The 16,173-nt window shown below is 45.2% G+C and overlaps 1 protein-coding gene across 4 annotated transcripts in view; it reads left to right on the forward strand.

Moving 5' to 3' along the window:
- The window catches only part of LOC106590190 (transcriptional activator GLI3), a 130,174-nt gene that overhangs the window by 13,529 nt on the left and 100,472 nt on the right, over window positions 1–16,173 (forward strand). For all 4 annotated transcript variants that reach the window (XM_014180925.2, XM_014180927.2, XM_014180926.2 and 1 more), the window contains exon 2: window positions 12,907–13,080. In XM_014180925.2, coding sequence (XP_014036400.1) covers window positions 12,948–13,080 — 133 coding nt within the window. In that variant the 5' untranslated portion in view covers window positions 12,907–12,947. The remainder of the gene's footprint in view (window positions 1–12,906; window positions 13,081–16,173) is intronic.

A 16,173-nucleotide genomic window follows, 5' to 3' on the forward strand; every position in this document is an offset into this window, starting at 1 on the left:
ATTTATGAAAACTCACACTCCCTGAACTTGCTTCCCAACTCTCAGCGCACTCCTTACACCCGGTCATAGAGTTTGTTTTATACACGTGATTCATAGCATTGCGTGGTTTAAGAGGAGTTACTTAGCCGCCTCATTAAGTGAGCCTCAGTTCCGTCCACCCCAACAAATGAACTAGGCCCAACTCCCCCACTTCCCTCTCCCGCTTCTTCCCCCGTCCGTCACTGCCATGCCATGTTAAAAGACTATTAGGGCTGTGATAGCATGAGCAATCGCCAGGCGTTCTTGGCCGGGGCGGGTTGAAGTTATTTCCTCGACTAGCGTCCCAAATGGTGCCCTATTCCCTACGTAGTACATTACTTTTGAGCAGAGCCCTGTGGACCCTGATCAAAAGTAGTGCACTAAATAGGGAATAGGGTGCCATTTGGGACTCAGACTCAGTGGGTCCACCTGGTAGAAGGAGAACAGTTGATAAAACAGAATCATCAGAGTGTAGTGTGGAATGTGTGACTCAGTTGCCCTTTGAATGCCTTTCCTCCTTTTTCACTTCCTCCGTCCGTTCATCCTCTCCTTCTCCCTCCATCCCTCTTTCACTTCCCATTGAACAAGGGTCTAATTCCAGGACTTCATTTTGCAATGTGATGGCATTCCTTTATTTTGCCCTGCTCTCTGCCCTCTCTCCCTCCCTCCCTCCCTTTCACCCTCTCTTTATCGCCAGAGAGCCTAACACCAGTGCAACTTCATCTCGTCCAATCATCCCCCCTCTAATACAGTTTAAATGGGGCGGCCGCGAGGGTCCGGACGGAGAATTAATAACAGCCAATAAAGCGCACCTCCGGGGCATGGCGGCGAGTCTTTAAGTAAACATTATGACTTCTTGAGAGGGGGGGGCGTCGGGGGCCAGCGACTTGATGAATCGTCGCGGAGCTCGGCGAGGGCTAATTTCTCACTTAGCCGTCCTGATGAGGCCTGCCTAATAGGGGCCTGTGCTGCCTGCTTTGCCTTGCTGATTGTCTGCTTCATGGGTTGGGTTGATTATTGTGCTGCGTTATTATCACGCTGGCCCCTGGCTGTTGTTCCCCCACAGAGGCCCTGCTCTGTCATCAATCACATCATTCACTACCCTCCTCTCCTCCACTCATTCTGGTCTGTGCTGTACCGTTTATACCAGTGACAGAGAGGAAGGAGAGAGCAAAGGGGTGGGGTGGGAGGAAGGCAGAGCGAGAGGGAGAGAGGGCGCGCGGGAGAGATTTGTGAGATAAGGAGAGGGGGAAAAGATAGATCGAAAGTTGGAGAGACAGAGAGAGAGAGAGAAAGAAAGGAAAAGACCGATATAGAAAAGGGAAAGAGGGCGATGGAAAGATAGAGAGGGGGAAAGGAGAGAAAATAGACTGAGACAGAGGGAGAGTAGGAGAGCCCAGAGGGAACTGGGGGGTTAGAGTGTGGAAATGAGAGAGGGACCAGCAACCTGTGGGCTCAGCCTCTGGACAGACAGACGGACACGGTCCGGGGGAAGTTGAAGCAACAACTCCATCACTCCACTGGAACTGTCTCTGTGTCTGCATCCCAAATGGCACCCTATTCCCTACTTCTTTTGACCAGGGCCATAAAATAAGACACATATGACTCAAGAGGGAGCCAGAGATCAAGATGACCAGAAGAAAAAAAATGTAACCTGACCCGACCGTCCTCCTTCCAATCCTGCTGGCTTTCGTAGATTCTGCCGTTACTCTCCTGATGTTGCCGGTAATAGGCTACACGAGGAGTCGGGCAACCTTTCTCATGTGGAATGCCAATTGATCTCACTATTTCTACCGATCTGCGTGCCAGTTAGGGTTTTCATATTCACATTTTCGTGGAACAGTTCAATTTCATTTATAATAACGTCTTCGTGTCTCAAAATCATTGTCAAGTGGTTCATCAAAATTCGATCCAAATCGAAACGAAAATGATACAAACCTAAAAAGTTAGTTCTATTGCCATTGCCAAAACTAACCTACATAAAGCCGACAAATAAAACATTGCAGCCTGCAGGTAGAAAATATCCTGGTTAAAATAAATATCCTATAAATCACATTGGCTACGCATGGCCTGTCTGCAATGAACTTGAAACATTGTATCAACTATTAACTTAGGTCAGGCCTGAAGCTGGTGCTAGCAAACTAGCAAACATTCAATAAAATATTCTAGGCCCTCAGAGTTTCTCACACGTCAAGTGAGCTCAGGACAGACACAACTGTAGACGATTTGCTTAAGGGATAAAAAGTAATCAGGTAGGCCTATTTTATGATGTTTCCACTGGATCAGAGCATGGCATTTTTCCCTTTCACGCTGAGTGGTTATTGTAAGGGAGAGAGCTGGTAAGATTTTTGAAATACATTGAGGAACTATTGTCATTCTCTATGGATGTTAAAAACAGACTTTGTTTACTTGCTGTCTGAGGTGAAGAAAACGATTACTTTGAGAAGCTCCACAGCTCATTGGTGGTGGTGCTTTAAGCCAATCAGAAATACTATCAGATCTCCAAATGGGCATGTGTATAAGCCTACATTTTAGCGCAGGCCAGGTAGCCTATAGGCCTACTTCTTTCTATGTGTAATCAGGTGCACGTCGTTACTCAACATTGACACGAGCGCTCCAAACAAAAGACAATGACTAAATTGACAAAACTCTAAATGGAATTAAATAAACCAAAACAAAAGGTCCAATCCGATAATGAAAACGATAGAAGGAATAATAATATATTCAACGCATTAACAGAAATTACTGTAACCAAACAAACATTGTAGATTAGAAATGAAAGGAATTAACGGTAAATGTAATACTGGTGATATACGTAATGAGGAATTGATACACTAACAATCAAATGCAAACAATTCACAGAATTAAGTTAGGAAACAATGAATGAGCACAAATTGGTGTGAGAGAGAGCGCATTCAGGAGAGAGATGTGCATTGTGCATATAAGCCACACTCCACTTCTTCTTGGACTGCGCCATCCCCTAGGCCTGCGCAATGGATGAGTCTCAGCCTCCGCAATGGATTAGTTCACTGAGATGGGCACGAATAAGACAGGTGTCTCATGTGCCATAAAAAATACATTTATATATACACTACATTACTAAAAGTATGTGGACACCTGCTCGTCGAACATCTCATTCCAAAATCATGGGCATTAATACGGAGTTGGTCCCCCCTTTGCTGCTATAACAGCCTCCACTCTTCTGGGAAGGCTTTCCACTAGATGTTGGAACGTCGCTGCGGGACTTGCTTCCATTCAGCCACAAGAGCATTAGTGAGGTCGGGCAATGATGTTGGGCGATTAGGCCTGGCCCGCAGTCGGTGTTCCAATTCATCCCAAAGGTGTTCGACGGGGTAGAAGAGGTCAGGGCTCTGTGCAGCCCAGTCAAGTTCTTCTTCGACAAACCATTTATGTATGGACCTCGCTTTGTGCACGGGGGCATTGTCATGCTGAAACAGGAAAGAGCCTTCCCCAAACAGTTGCCACAAAGTTGGAAGCTCAGAATCGTCTAGAATGTCATTGTATGCATGTTAAGACTTCCCTACACTGGAACTAATTTTACATTTACATTTTAGTAATTTAGCAGACGCTCTTATCCAGAGCGACTTACAGTAGAGTGCATACATTTTATTACATTTTAAGTACTGGTACCCGTGGGAACTAAGGGGCCTAGCCCAAACCATAAAAAACTGCCCCAGACAATTATTCCTCCTCCACCAAACTTTACAGTTGGCACTATGCATTGGGGCAGGTAGAGTTCTCCTGGCATCCGCCAAACCCAGATTTGTCCGCCGGACAGCCAGACGGTGAAGCATGGTTCATCACTCCAGAGAACCCGTCCATCGTCCCTTTGATGCGGTGAAGTTGCCGTGTCCCCTTAGCAAAAAAACACCCCCAAAGCATAATGTTTCCACCTCCATGTTTGACAGTGGAGATGGTGTTCTTGGGGTCATAGGCAGCATTCCTCCACCTCCAAACATGGCGAGTTGAGTTGATGTCTAAGAGCTCCATTTTGGTCTCATCTGACCACAACACTTTCACCAGTTGTCCTCTGAGTCATTCAGATGTTCATTGGCAAACTTCTGATTGAGAGGGGGTCAAATACTTATTTCCCTCATTAAAATGCAAATCAATTTATAACATTTCTGACATGCGTTTTTCTGGATATTTTTGTTGTTATTCTGTCTCTCACTGTTCAAATAAACCTACCATTAAAGATATAGACTGATCCTTTCTTTATCAGTGGGCAAACGTACAAAATCAGCAGGGGATCAAATACTTTTCCCCCCCACTGTATATAGTGTATTTGCTACTGCTCGACACAAAAAAAGTATTGGTCGATCCAACAGTCTATTCGACCAAATAATCGACCAATCGACTAATTGGGGTCAGCCTTAGCACCCAGTGTGTCCAGCTGTATGAGTTGACTGTATGTCAACTGTGTAAGTACATTATCTTGGGTAGGATGTCTGCTTCATGCAATGATACAAGTCTAATGATATGAATGGAACCTCTATGGAGACATTGCATTAGGGATGAACATACAAGTATGAATGGAAGTTCTACTAGTATGTGGACAGACTGTATTAGCTATCTCGAGGTCTTTATGAATGTGAGCAGTAGCATGTGGAGACATGGAGAGGAAGGCCTCCTGTGGAGATGGAGGGAGGAAGGGAGGCAGGGATGGAGGGAGGGAGGGAGAATGGAGGAGAGGAGAGGAGGCAGTTCGATTGTCCCCAGGGCCATGCAAGGAGACCCCCTCTCAAAGCCTTACCTGCTCCCTCTACAGCCCCCCTACCATCCCTCTGCTTGATCCCACTCACTATGAGGTGTGTGTGTGTGTGTGTGTATTAGTGTATGTGCGTTTTTTCATCAACAAAGGAATTCCTCTGCTTCCACCCTTCCACTCCCCCGGGTCCCCTCTCTTCCTGATGCTCTGTATACATACACTTGTAGATGAAAAGTCACACAAGCCCATACAGTGTACATACACTCGCGCACAGAAAAGCTCGCACACTCTCAAATACAGTAGAGAGCATCTCTCGCTCTCATTTTGACACATGCGGAGGTACCCATAGTGAAAAAAACACAGTGGTAAACATACTAAGCAAAGTACAGGAGAGATGTGTAGGTAGAGTAGGTTCAGGCTTTTGTGGCGTCTTGCTTGAGAGCCTTCCGAAGCGTGGTGTGAAGTGTGCCAATACGACCCTCACTCTTTGCTCCGCTTTGAATTCCATGCGGTCACTTAACCCCATTTTAGGGCCAAAGACTCAAAGTGGTGAATGTAGGCAGGAAACCTGTATTTACCACGTTGAACTGAATGGCTAGGAGCAAGTTGGAAAGAGAGGCTTATTTGTATAATAATCATTGTTGTGGGGATTCAAGTCAAGATGGACCAACATCTCAAGGGCTCACGTACTGGTTTAGGAATTACGGACAAATGATGGCTAGACTTTACGTATTGTATTTCTTGGCTGCTGCCGTACTGTGTTTTACCTGGATATCATTTTCCAACTGTTGGGTACTGCTTGGAAACGAAATACCTGAACTAGCATCTTTTCCCTCTTTTATGCCAAGTGCAGAAAGTGTATAGAACAGAGACTCTGTGGCATCGTGGGGGGAAATGAATCGAGTCAAAGTAAAAGCGAGAGAGAGAGAGAGAGAGAGAGAGAGAGAGAGAGAGAGAGCGACCCGATACCACGTAACCGTTCCACCAAGGGAAAAGGGCTGACTGCTTTTTCCATTGTTTCAGTCTTGGGGACTTTTGGGGTCCCAGTTGCTCTTAGTACACCAGTGCGACTCAAACAAATACGGTGCACAATAAATAAATCAGCTAATAGGCGGAGGGCTGGGGGTGCGGGGAACGCTAGAGGAACGCCGGAGGTTTCCATTGTGGCCCGGCTCTTTATTCGCCCCTTATCTACTGGGTAGCAAGCGCAAAAGAGGCGTCGTGTAAGCATAAAGATTACATCGTGTGGGTTTGTTACCCAGGAATGTAAGATGCACTCAGCTCGTTCCTGTGTGAAACGACACACGGTCCCTCGCCAGTCCTCCAAAGCGTCTTAAGTAGAGAGGTCTGGGAGACGGAGGCACTCGACGAGCATAATCGCATTAGCTCCGCCGAAAGCCACCGATGGGCTGCGTTGTTGCACTGTTTGTCCTTGACAACAACATTTAAACCAACCCTCTCGCCCGTGCTTTGCAGTCGCACCTCCCCACTCCCAAATAACTGCATGGATTTGATACTTCGTACAAAAAGCCCCAGTTTTGTTGTAATGATTCCTCTTGAGGTGTATCTGTTGGAGACGGGTTGGATGATTGCGGACTTCTTTGAAGGGTAACAGACGAGAATCATAGCTTTTTCACCCCTCCATTTCAGGTCCTGTTCATTAGTCACTTCATCTAGAACTCATTGCCCCACAAACAGTTCAGATGTCAAGGTGTGGCGTCGCCCACTCTGATCGAACAATATCTAAACGTGGAAACGACTTAGAGTTTAAACAGCCCGACCATGTCACTGAACACAAAAGGGTGAGAAAGGGCTAGACTGAACAAGTTGAATGGCATGTGTGTGCGCAAGTGTGTGTGCGTGGTGAGGCGTAACTAATTGCTACTAAATGGCCCTTACTTCAGGGGACGATCCCCCATCAGCTGTAGGCCAGACTAAGTGCCATCTGGGCACAATCTTAAGTCTCATCCCTTTTGAATGGGACCCACCACCCAAATCCTCCATCCAGCAGAGAATCCCTCTTCCCGTTCCCCTCCCATAGGGCCAAGGGCATCCCCATGTCCCCATCAGTGCAGTGTTGCACACAGCATGGCGACCTAAGTATGTGCTATTCACTCAATGACACCATTGAGCTTGTAATTGTGAACGTCTCTCTAGTCTCTTCAATATGGGGATTGACCTGGGGATTGAACCGCCAACCTCCGACCATTTGGTCACACTTGAGGTTTGCTAACCTCTCCACCTCTCAGCTGTTTCTCACGGGCTTGCCTCCCGAATGGCACACTATTCCTTATATAGTGCACTACTTTTGACCAGAGCCCTATGGACCCTGGTCGAAAGTAGTGTACTAAATAGGGAATAGGGTGCCATTTGGGATGCACACTTGGTTTTGTGTGCTCCTTTATAGGGCCCTATCCTTCAACACCCCCCCCCCACCTCCTCACCCCACAGTGTTTTAGTTATTCCAGCTGTGCTCGAGCTCTTAATGTTGTTGGCATAGCTGCACAAAGTGCAAACACACACACACACACACACACACACACACACACACACACACACACACACACGCATGCATCTCCTTTGTCTTGTTCACGATGAGGGAGAGGCCAGAATAGCAACCTCTCCCTCAACGTGATCAAGACAAAGGGGATGATTGTGGACTACAGGAAAAGGAGGGCAGAGCACGACCCCCATTCTCATCGACAGGGCTGTAGTGGAGCAGGTTGAGAGCTTCAAGTTCCTTGGTGTCCACGTCACCAACGAACTATCATGGTCCAAAAACTCCAAGACAGTCGTGAAGAGGGCACGACAACGCCTATTCCCCCTCAGGAGACCGAAAAGATTTGGCATGGGTCCTCAGATCCTCAAAATGTTCTACAGCTGCACCATCGAGAGCATCCTGACTGGTTGCATCACTGCCTGGTATGGCAACTGCTCGGCCTCCGACCGCAAGGCACTGCAGAGTGTAGTGTGTACGGCCCAGTACATCACAGGGGCGAAGCTTCCTGCCATCCAGGACCTCTATACCAGACTGTGTCAGAGGAAGGCCCTAAAAATTGCTAAAGACTCCAGCCACCATGGTCATAGACTGTTCTCTCTGCTACCGCACGGCAAGCGGTACCGGAGCACCCAGTCTAGGTCCAAAAGGCTTCTTAATAGCTTCTACCCAGACTATTTGCATTTTTACGCTGCTCTCACTTTACCTCTACCTACATGTACATATTACCTCAATTACCTCGACTAACCTGTGCCCCCGCACATTGACTCTGTACCGGTACCCACTGAATATAGCCTCGCTAATGTTATTTCGTTGTTGCTCTTTAATTATTTGTTATTTTTCTTTCATCTTCTTTTTTAATTTTTAATTTATTTTTTACTTCAGTTTATTTTAGTAAATACTTTGTTGACACTTATTTTTCTTAAAACTGCATTGTTGATTAAGGGCTTGTAAGTAAGTATTTCTCTGTAAGGTCTACTACACCTGTTGTATTCGGTTGTATGTGACAAATAAACTTTGATTTGATTTGATGCACGTGCATCTCCTCACTCTTTCCAGATCGAACCTTTTCCTCCATTGATGGAATGAACTTTTTTTCCTCTCTCATATTCCACTCGTTTTCCATTCTTTCTCTTTTTCTCCCCTCATCTTTAACCCTGTTCATCCCGCTCTCTATTTACCCTTCATTATTCCTCCATCTCCCCCTCCCCCCTCTCTCTCTCTGTGCTGTAGTGTGTTTGTGCACTGTCAATGAGCGTCAGATAAAAGGATCTCGGTGGTCGCTGATGTAATGATGATGAATGCTGCAGCACTGCCAGTCCCCCCCCCCCCTCCCCCCCTCAGGGATCCCCCAGCACCGTGCTGCTCCCCACCCCCACCCCCCATTTGGAAGTTCACCCTCAGCATTTTTCTCACAAATATTATTTGAGTTTATATAAGTTTCCATACTATGTAAATTCAGGACAGCAATAGATTGTGACTAGTTTGATTTCTTTCGATAATGGTCTCCTTAAGCAGTTACAAAAATTAAAGGATTTTTCAAAGGCAATGTTTGTGGCTTGTTGTTTAACCCGGCGTGAAGAGAAAAGATTCTCTTTTTTGATCAAAGGCAAAAGTTTATTTCGGTGTTTGACTTTGATGTGCACCATTTGCAGATGACTTTCAACTCAGAGCCTTTGTCACCAAAGCGTATAATTTATGTTAAATTGATTTGCTTAATGTGCTTATAAAATAAGAATGTTTTTTTTCTTACCAACAGTCTGAATTGTGGTATTTTAAACCTGTTTAATCGCCTCCCTTTCTGTGGGAAAGGATTATGGTGGCACACAAATACAGATACACCCTTTCATTCTCCCTTCACTAATTGAGTGTGGGACAGTCATTTCAAGGAATAAACATTAATATGAAATTTACATTTATTTTGGGTAACGACTGCAACCGATGCGTGGTTCATAATGCCTTCTTTTGTAAGGTGCTTACTGAGCGTGCAAAGACCAAACCTTCTGTTAAACAGACAGAGAATGAACATTATACATCCTCTGTAAAATGTTGCTTATTTTTGTGATGTCTCATGCAAACGTGGTGGAGTATTTGATTTTCTACCCACTGGGCACACACTGGTTGAATCAACATTGTTTCTACATCATTTCAATGAAATGATGTTCAACCAATGCGGAATAGATGTTAAATTGACATTTGTGCCCAGTGGGTATTGACATGTAAGTAGATTAGTGTGTATTCTCTAACAGCTAAGGTTCAGGGTAGATGCCCTACAGTACATGACAACATACAGTATCATGACTTTCAAAAGTACTGTATAATATTATGTGCCTCCCTGAGAGACGTCCTCGGGATAGAAAATAGCATTAGCATTTCCTGGCCTAGATTGGAATCGTCAGAAATGGCTCATCCTGCATGTACGTACAATGTGACATACTTATGACTTACTCAGTAATGATAATGGTTATAACTAGATTAGGTCATAACTAGGGCCCAGAGTTTTCCCCGGCCAGGTGACATAGGAAAAACTCTGGGCACCACTGATAACCCATGTACTGTATGTGTCCAGAAAACACAACTCAGGTGTTCCAAATCAGATATCAGTTATATTGCTTGAGTGTGAAGACACTGAGAAGTAGAAAAAGAGAGGTTTCAAGAAAAACAGAAAGAAGGAGAGAAAGAGACAGACAGAGAGGAACACCTGCAGGACGGGGTGATTGGATGTAGCAGTGGCGTCCAGGTCAGAGGGATTATGGGTGAAAAGGTCCTGCTTTTAATTGCTGCTCTGGAACCACGGACCGCTCCGACCGCCTCGTGGAACACAAAAGGGCAGTCAGCCACGCTTGAGTGGCCAGGAGCTGTGAATATTTGCTCTACCAATGGAATGTTTATGCCCCTGCTTTCTCCTCACCTCTCATTCCTCCCCCTCACCCCTCATTCCTCCCCCAGTAGATTTCCCCCTTCTGAATCTGAACATTCCCTTCCTCCTGTCTTCCAACCTTTTCTTTCTCTCTTTTTCTCCTCCTCTCCTCTGACTCACCTGGGAGGAGGCAGAGAGGTTTGAGGGCTCAAACAAGGAAGGGAGCGCATGCACACAAGCACACACCGGCAAAAGCACGGGCATGCCAAGGGTCAGTCTATAATGGGAGGAGTTTCTTTCCCTTCTCCCTTTTCTTCTTTTTTCTCTTCTTCGCTTTTGCAAGAAGTTCAATCGTCAGAACGGTGTAGCGTGTAATTTAAAGGGGGGCAGAAAAAACCTGACTCAGGGGCTCTATTGTCTGATCTCCCCTCTGCCTGAGATGGACTGTCAGTCGAGGAGCGCCTCACGTTTCAGTTTCTATGGTTGCGGGCCACTGAAAGGGGGTTGAGCGGCTTGCTGTCTCTCTCGACCCAGGACCTAAATCGATGGCGAGCTCAGGAACTCTCTCACACACACACACACACACACACACACACACACACACACACACACACACACACACACACACACACACACACACACACACACTTGTTGTTCTCCCAAAAATAAAAAAAAGCACTGAATCTAACCCAAAACTAAAACACTCATCCTATCAAACGCATACCAGTGATTTGAGATGAGATCTGTTGTAGAAAGGGTGAAACAAGGTCTGGAGTGACATGGTACACATGTATTCATGTGGGAGTGATTAGAGGAAGAGCTCTTGTTTAATTCTGTTTTGATTGGTCGGGGAGTAATTGTGCTGGTTTTTTGGTGGTAACGCCACGATTGCTTACAGATGTTGTTGTCAGTTAGGAATGGACGACAGACGGAGTTTTTTTAGGAGGGTTGGGAAAAAAAATGAACAAAAGGCATGTTTGTCTTTATTTGAAAGAAAAATGTTGCATAGATTAAATATTTCCAGCAATTACCCTTGAATTATGGCATGTTTCAGGGTCTAAAAGAAGCAGAGGCATCATGCCCATAGAGGGCACAGGGGCACTTGCCCCCTCAGATTTGCCATAAAAAATGAATAAAAAAAAATAAAACATACCAAAAAAACAATCTGCAATACCAGCCACTTGAAGCTGGTTTTAGCTAGTCCAGACAGGTTCCCAATCTCCCAACCTCATAACTAGCTACCAAGAAGCCATTTCAGGCTATCAATCAAGTTTTACCCAGATTTTTTAAAGAGATGCAGAGAAGCATATTTTGTTTCTTTAAAAAAAGAACCACCAGTTAGGAGCATACAGACAGTTCAAGAGGAATGCTTAGATATGCAGAAAAATAGACTTAAATAGAATTAAACATAATGATTATGGCTCTAGATTGCAGGAAAAAGCTGTTTCAGGTGTTTTAAAATGCAAACTTATAGCCCCCCTTCCAGACCACCCCCGTCATTCTCACGTACTTTGTGCCCCCTCAGATTTCTGGGGTGCATGACGCCCCTGAAACGAAGGGCTTGCAGTGGATTTAAATGATCCCATGTTTTAAGTGGTTTAGCACCATGTTGGATTACTGTCACCATGGCTAAGATTCAGGGAAGACTTGACCCAAGTCGAGGTTCTGAACTAAGACGATGTGCTACTATAGACTGTTGGCTGAACTCCTCTTTTAAAACGGAGAGACAGAATTAACCAAAACAAAGTTTATTCTTCGAGAGAAGAAGAAATTGCCTGGCAGCATATTATTCCCAAAAGGACCCCCAGACAAGCCTTCATTTTTGGGGTTGTGAATGTTTCTCTGTAGTATCCCCTGAAGGTTAGTCACTTCTTTCTCTCTGAAAGAGGAGGAATTCTCAGTACGTACTTATCCACAACCTTCACTTCCATGTACTCTAAGATATAACCTAAAACTTATTGTACAGCAACTTCTTTAACTAATTAACTTTGAAATAAAACATATAGAACTTAATTCCCTAGGTTACTGGAAGTTTACTTTGTCACAGTTGGGTAAGACGAGAAGTTAGCTCGCTGTCCTGCTTGTAGGGTTGAAAAAGGACCAAAATTCCAGTTGAAGGATTCCCCGATTTTCCGCTTATTCCAGGATTTGTGTAAAACCTGGAAATTTGGGGAAGGTTATCAGAATACTATAAGGCCATTGGGTGCGTTGAGAGGGCAGTGGGAAGATCAAACATAACAATTATGAGTGAAAATAAACACAGTGGAACTGGTGGATTGACCCATAGCCTTCGCTGTGGCTGGGGATGAAATGGGATTGGCTGGGAGGACTTCCTGATGGTATAGAGGTCAGAGGTCAGCAAACATGAATGTCAGTACCATGTGATTGTTTTCTTTTCAAAGCTTTTAGATGTCATGCCTTTAATTCAACACAGTTCGTTTCTCAAGAGGTGGAGGCATACTGTTGCAGCTCTATTGTTGAGCGAGAGTGTGACATAATCAACTTTTTGAGCAATTAATTTTTTTAATCTTGTTTAAACATTGGTTGTTTAACAATGGTTTGAAGCTTAAACAAAGCAACAACAACAAAATTTGTTTTATTTTATTTTATTTGTTAACTATGATAGATACATACTGGGCCATCCTCACTCAGAGAGACCAGTGTATCTGGAGAGAATGTTGGGAAAGTCTGTGATGCGACGGTGTGTACTAATGGTGTACTATAATGGGACGCTACATCATTGGTCTCCTCTTGGTTGGGGTACTTACCTGTCCTCTCACTCTCTTTCACCCCCTTCTCCAGGTGTCCTGTCTCCATGACGTGCTGAGGAATGAACAGTCGTCATGGAAACCCAGTCCCAGGCCAGTTCTGCAGCTGAGAAGAAGAAGAGGGTGGAGACCATCGTGGCGACCAAGGGCTCGTCGGCGCGCGCCGACATCAGCGAGAAGGCCGTGGCCTCTAGCACTACGTCAAACGGTAAGAGTCTAACTTACCTTAATCCCTCCTTCCTTACCCGCTCTGATCCTCTCTCTTGTTCTCTTCCTCGCTGGTCCCTTCTCTCTCTCTCCTGTCTATTTGTCGTTTTGTCTCACTCCAAACAGGGAGTTACAATGAGTTTAATGTTTTGGTCATGAGGTTGAAATATTGGTGTTTCTTCATTTAGAATGATGTTTGTAGTGGAATGCAAGACATGAGTGGATCGTGCTTATACAAATGTTTTCTGAATGCATATCAGTCATACTCATGTGTAAAACAAGGCTCTTCTGTAAGAGGTTGAGTTCATATGCAACATTTTTTCTCATCAATATTCACACAATACCCCATAATGACAAAGCAAAAACTGTTTTTTAGACATTTTTTGCAATACTGAAATATTACATTTGCATAAGTATTCAGACCCTTTACTCAGTACTTTCTTGAAGCACCTTTGGCATCGATTACAGCCTCGAGTCTTATTGGGTATGACGCTACAAGCTTGGCACACCTGTATTTGGGGAGTTCCTCCCATTCTTCTCTGCAGATCCTCTCAAGCTCTGTCAGGTTGGATGGGGAGCTTCGCTGCACAGCTATTTTCAGCTCTCTCCAGAGATGTTCGATCGGGTTCAAGTCCAGGCTCTGGCTGGGCCACTCAAGGACATTCAGAGACTTGGCCCCGAAGCCACTCCTGTGTTGTCTTGGCTGTCGCTGTCCTGTTGGAAGGTGAACCTTCACCCCAGTGTGAGGTCCTGAGCACTCTGTAGCAGGTATTCATCAAGGATCTCTGTGTACTTTGCTCAGTTCATCGTTCCCTCAATCCTGACTAGTCTCCCAGTCCCTGCCGCTGAAAAACATCCCCACAACATGATGCTGCCACTACCCTGCTTCACCGTAGGGATGGTGCCAGGTTTCCTCCAGACGTGACATTTGTCATTTAGGCCAGAAAGTTCAATCTTGGTTTCATCAGACGAAGTGAATCTTGTTTCTCATAGTCTGACAGTCTTTAGGTGGCTTTTGGCAAACTCCAAGTGCGCTGTCATATGCCTTTTACTGAGGAGTGGCTTCCGTCTGGGCACTCTACCATAAAGGCCTGATTGGTGGAGTGCTGCAGAGATGGTTGTCCTTCTGGAAGGTTCTCCCATCTCCACAGAGGAACTCTAGAACTCTGTCAGAGTGACCATCTGATTCTTGGTCACCTCCCTGACCAAGGCCCTTCTCCCCCGATTGCTCTGTTTGGCCCGGCGACCAGCTCTAGGAGGATTCTTGGTGGTTCCAAACTTCTTCCATTTAAGAATGATGGAGGCCACTGTGTTTTTGGGGACCTTCAATGCTGCAGAAATGTTATGGTACCCTTCCCCAGATCTGTGTCTCGACACAATCCTGTCTCAGAGCTCTAAGGACAATTCCTTCGGCCTCATGGCTTGGTTTTTGCTCTGACATGCACTGTCAACTGTGGGACCTTATATAGACAGGTGTGTGCCTTTCCAAATCATGTCCAATCAATTGAATTTACCACAAGTGGACTCCAATGAAGTTGTAGAAACATCTCAAGGATGATCAATGGAAACAGGATGCACCTGACCTCAATTTTGTGTCTTGTAGCAAAGGGTCTGAATACTTATGTGAATAAGGTATTTCTGTTTTTAACTTTTAATACATTTGCAAAACTTTCTAACAACCAGTTTTTGCTTTGTCATTATGGGGTATTGTGTGTAGGTTGCTGAGGATTTTTATTTATTTAAGCAATTTTAGAATAAGGCTGTAACGTAATAAAATGTGGAAAAACTCAATGGGTCTGAATACTTTCCGAAGGCATTGTATGCAACATCTTGAAGACACACCAAAAGAGAGGTAGATTTTGACTGTGGACTCATTCACATTTTCATCGTTCACTCACGACACAGCTGCAGAAATGAAGAATATTAGATAACAAGATAACTTTTTCTCCAGGAGTGACTGGGACTGCCAGACACAAGTCATAACAAACCCAGAGAAGAAATGACCATGACTTAAGTTGCAGCTGTGCTCATTAGCCTGAGCTGTAAGACTGAAGTTTTTTTGGGGGGGGGAGGGGTTGAGGGGGATCGAGGATTGGAAGGGTTCAGGGAGGTTCGGGGGGATGGAGTAGAGTTAGGAGTGTCCACGGAGAAAGAGAGAGAGAGAGCACTCTGTCACCCTTGGTTTCCGTCTGAGTTGTAGGATGTGAAATGTTATCTTTCCAGGTCCGTGGCGGGAGACTTCAAACACCCCAGGAGAGGGTTAATGACTCCGAGGGTCTGCCTCTCTCTCTCTCTCTCTCTCTCTCTCTCTCTCTCTCTCTCTCTCTCTCTCTCTCTCTCTCTCTCTCTCTCTCTCTCTCTCTCTCTCTCTCTCTCTCTCTCTCTCTCTCTCTCTCTCTCTCTCTCTCTCCATATGCCAGTTATAGCAGGAAGTTGAGCGGGGTGGGGTGGTGTGTAAGGGGGAATACATCCTGATGCATCTTGGGAACTCTCTCCCTCTCTTACTCATTCCCAGATGGCCAACACTATTTTATTAATTAAAGGGGGGAAAGAGGGAAAAAAGTTTTATGGTGTGGAAAAAGCATGGATGTAATTTGGCTCTGGTGATTGCAGATTTTTCTTTGTAAAGCATCCACAATTACTAAATGTTGTAAGGTTTGTCTTGGAAGCTCGCTCCCGCAATCATCCAAAACTGATAGAGTCACACACAATTGGGTCCATAGCTGGGCTTATGAAGGATAAGAGTAGGTAAACAAGACTATTCTAATCAGGAGAGAGAGAGAGAGAGAGAGAGAGAGGCACTCTTCTAGATCCATATCTCTGAGAATTGTAAGATAGCTTATACATTCTTTGTGCAGGTTATAATGACAGCACATTCCCCAAGTGGCCCCAGAACTCATAACCTCTTATCAGGTGTAACCTTACACCCCGTCAACTTTAACCCCTGTAGCCCCCCTGTCCCCGCTCCCCATACAAACAAAAGGTAATTGTGAGCAGCTGTGGAACCCCAGTGGCTAGCTCTTCTCAGGAAGGCCCAGGCAAATATTTCCCCTGTCATGCTGCAGAGGAGTAGTGGCCCCTGAACCCACGCAGG

Source organism: Salmo salar, chromosome ssa29 (assembly GCF_905237065.1).
Source record: "Salmo salar chromosome ssa29, Ssal_v3.1, whole genome shotgun sequence".
NCBI classification, from domain to species: Eukaryota; Metazoa; Chordata; class Actinopteri; order Salmoniformes; family Salmonidae; genus Salmo; species Salmo salar.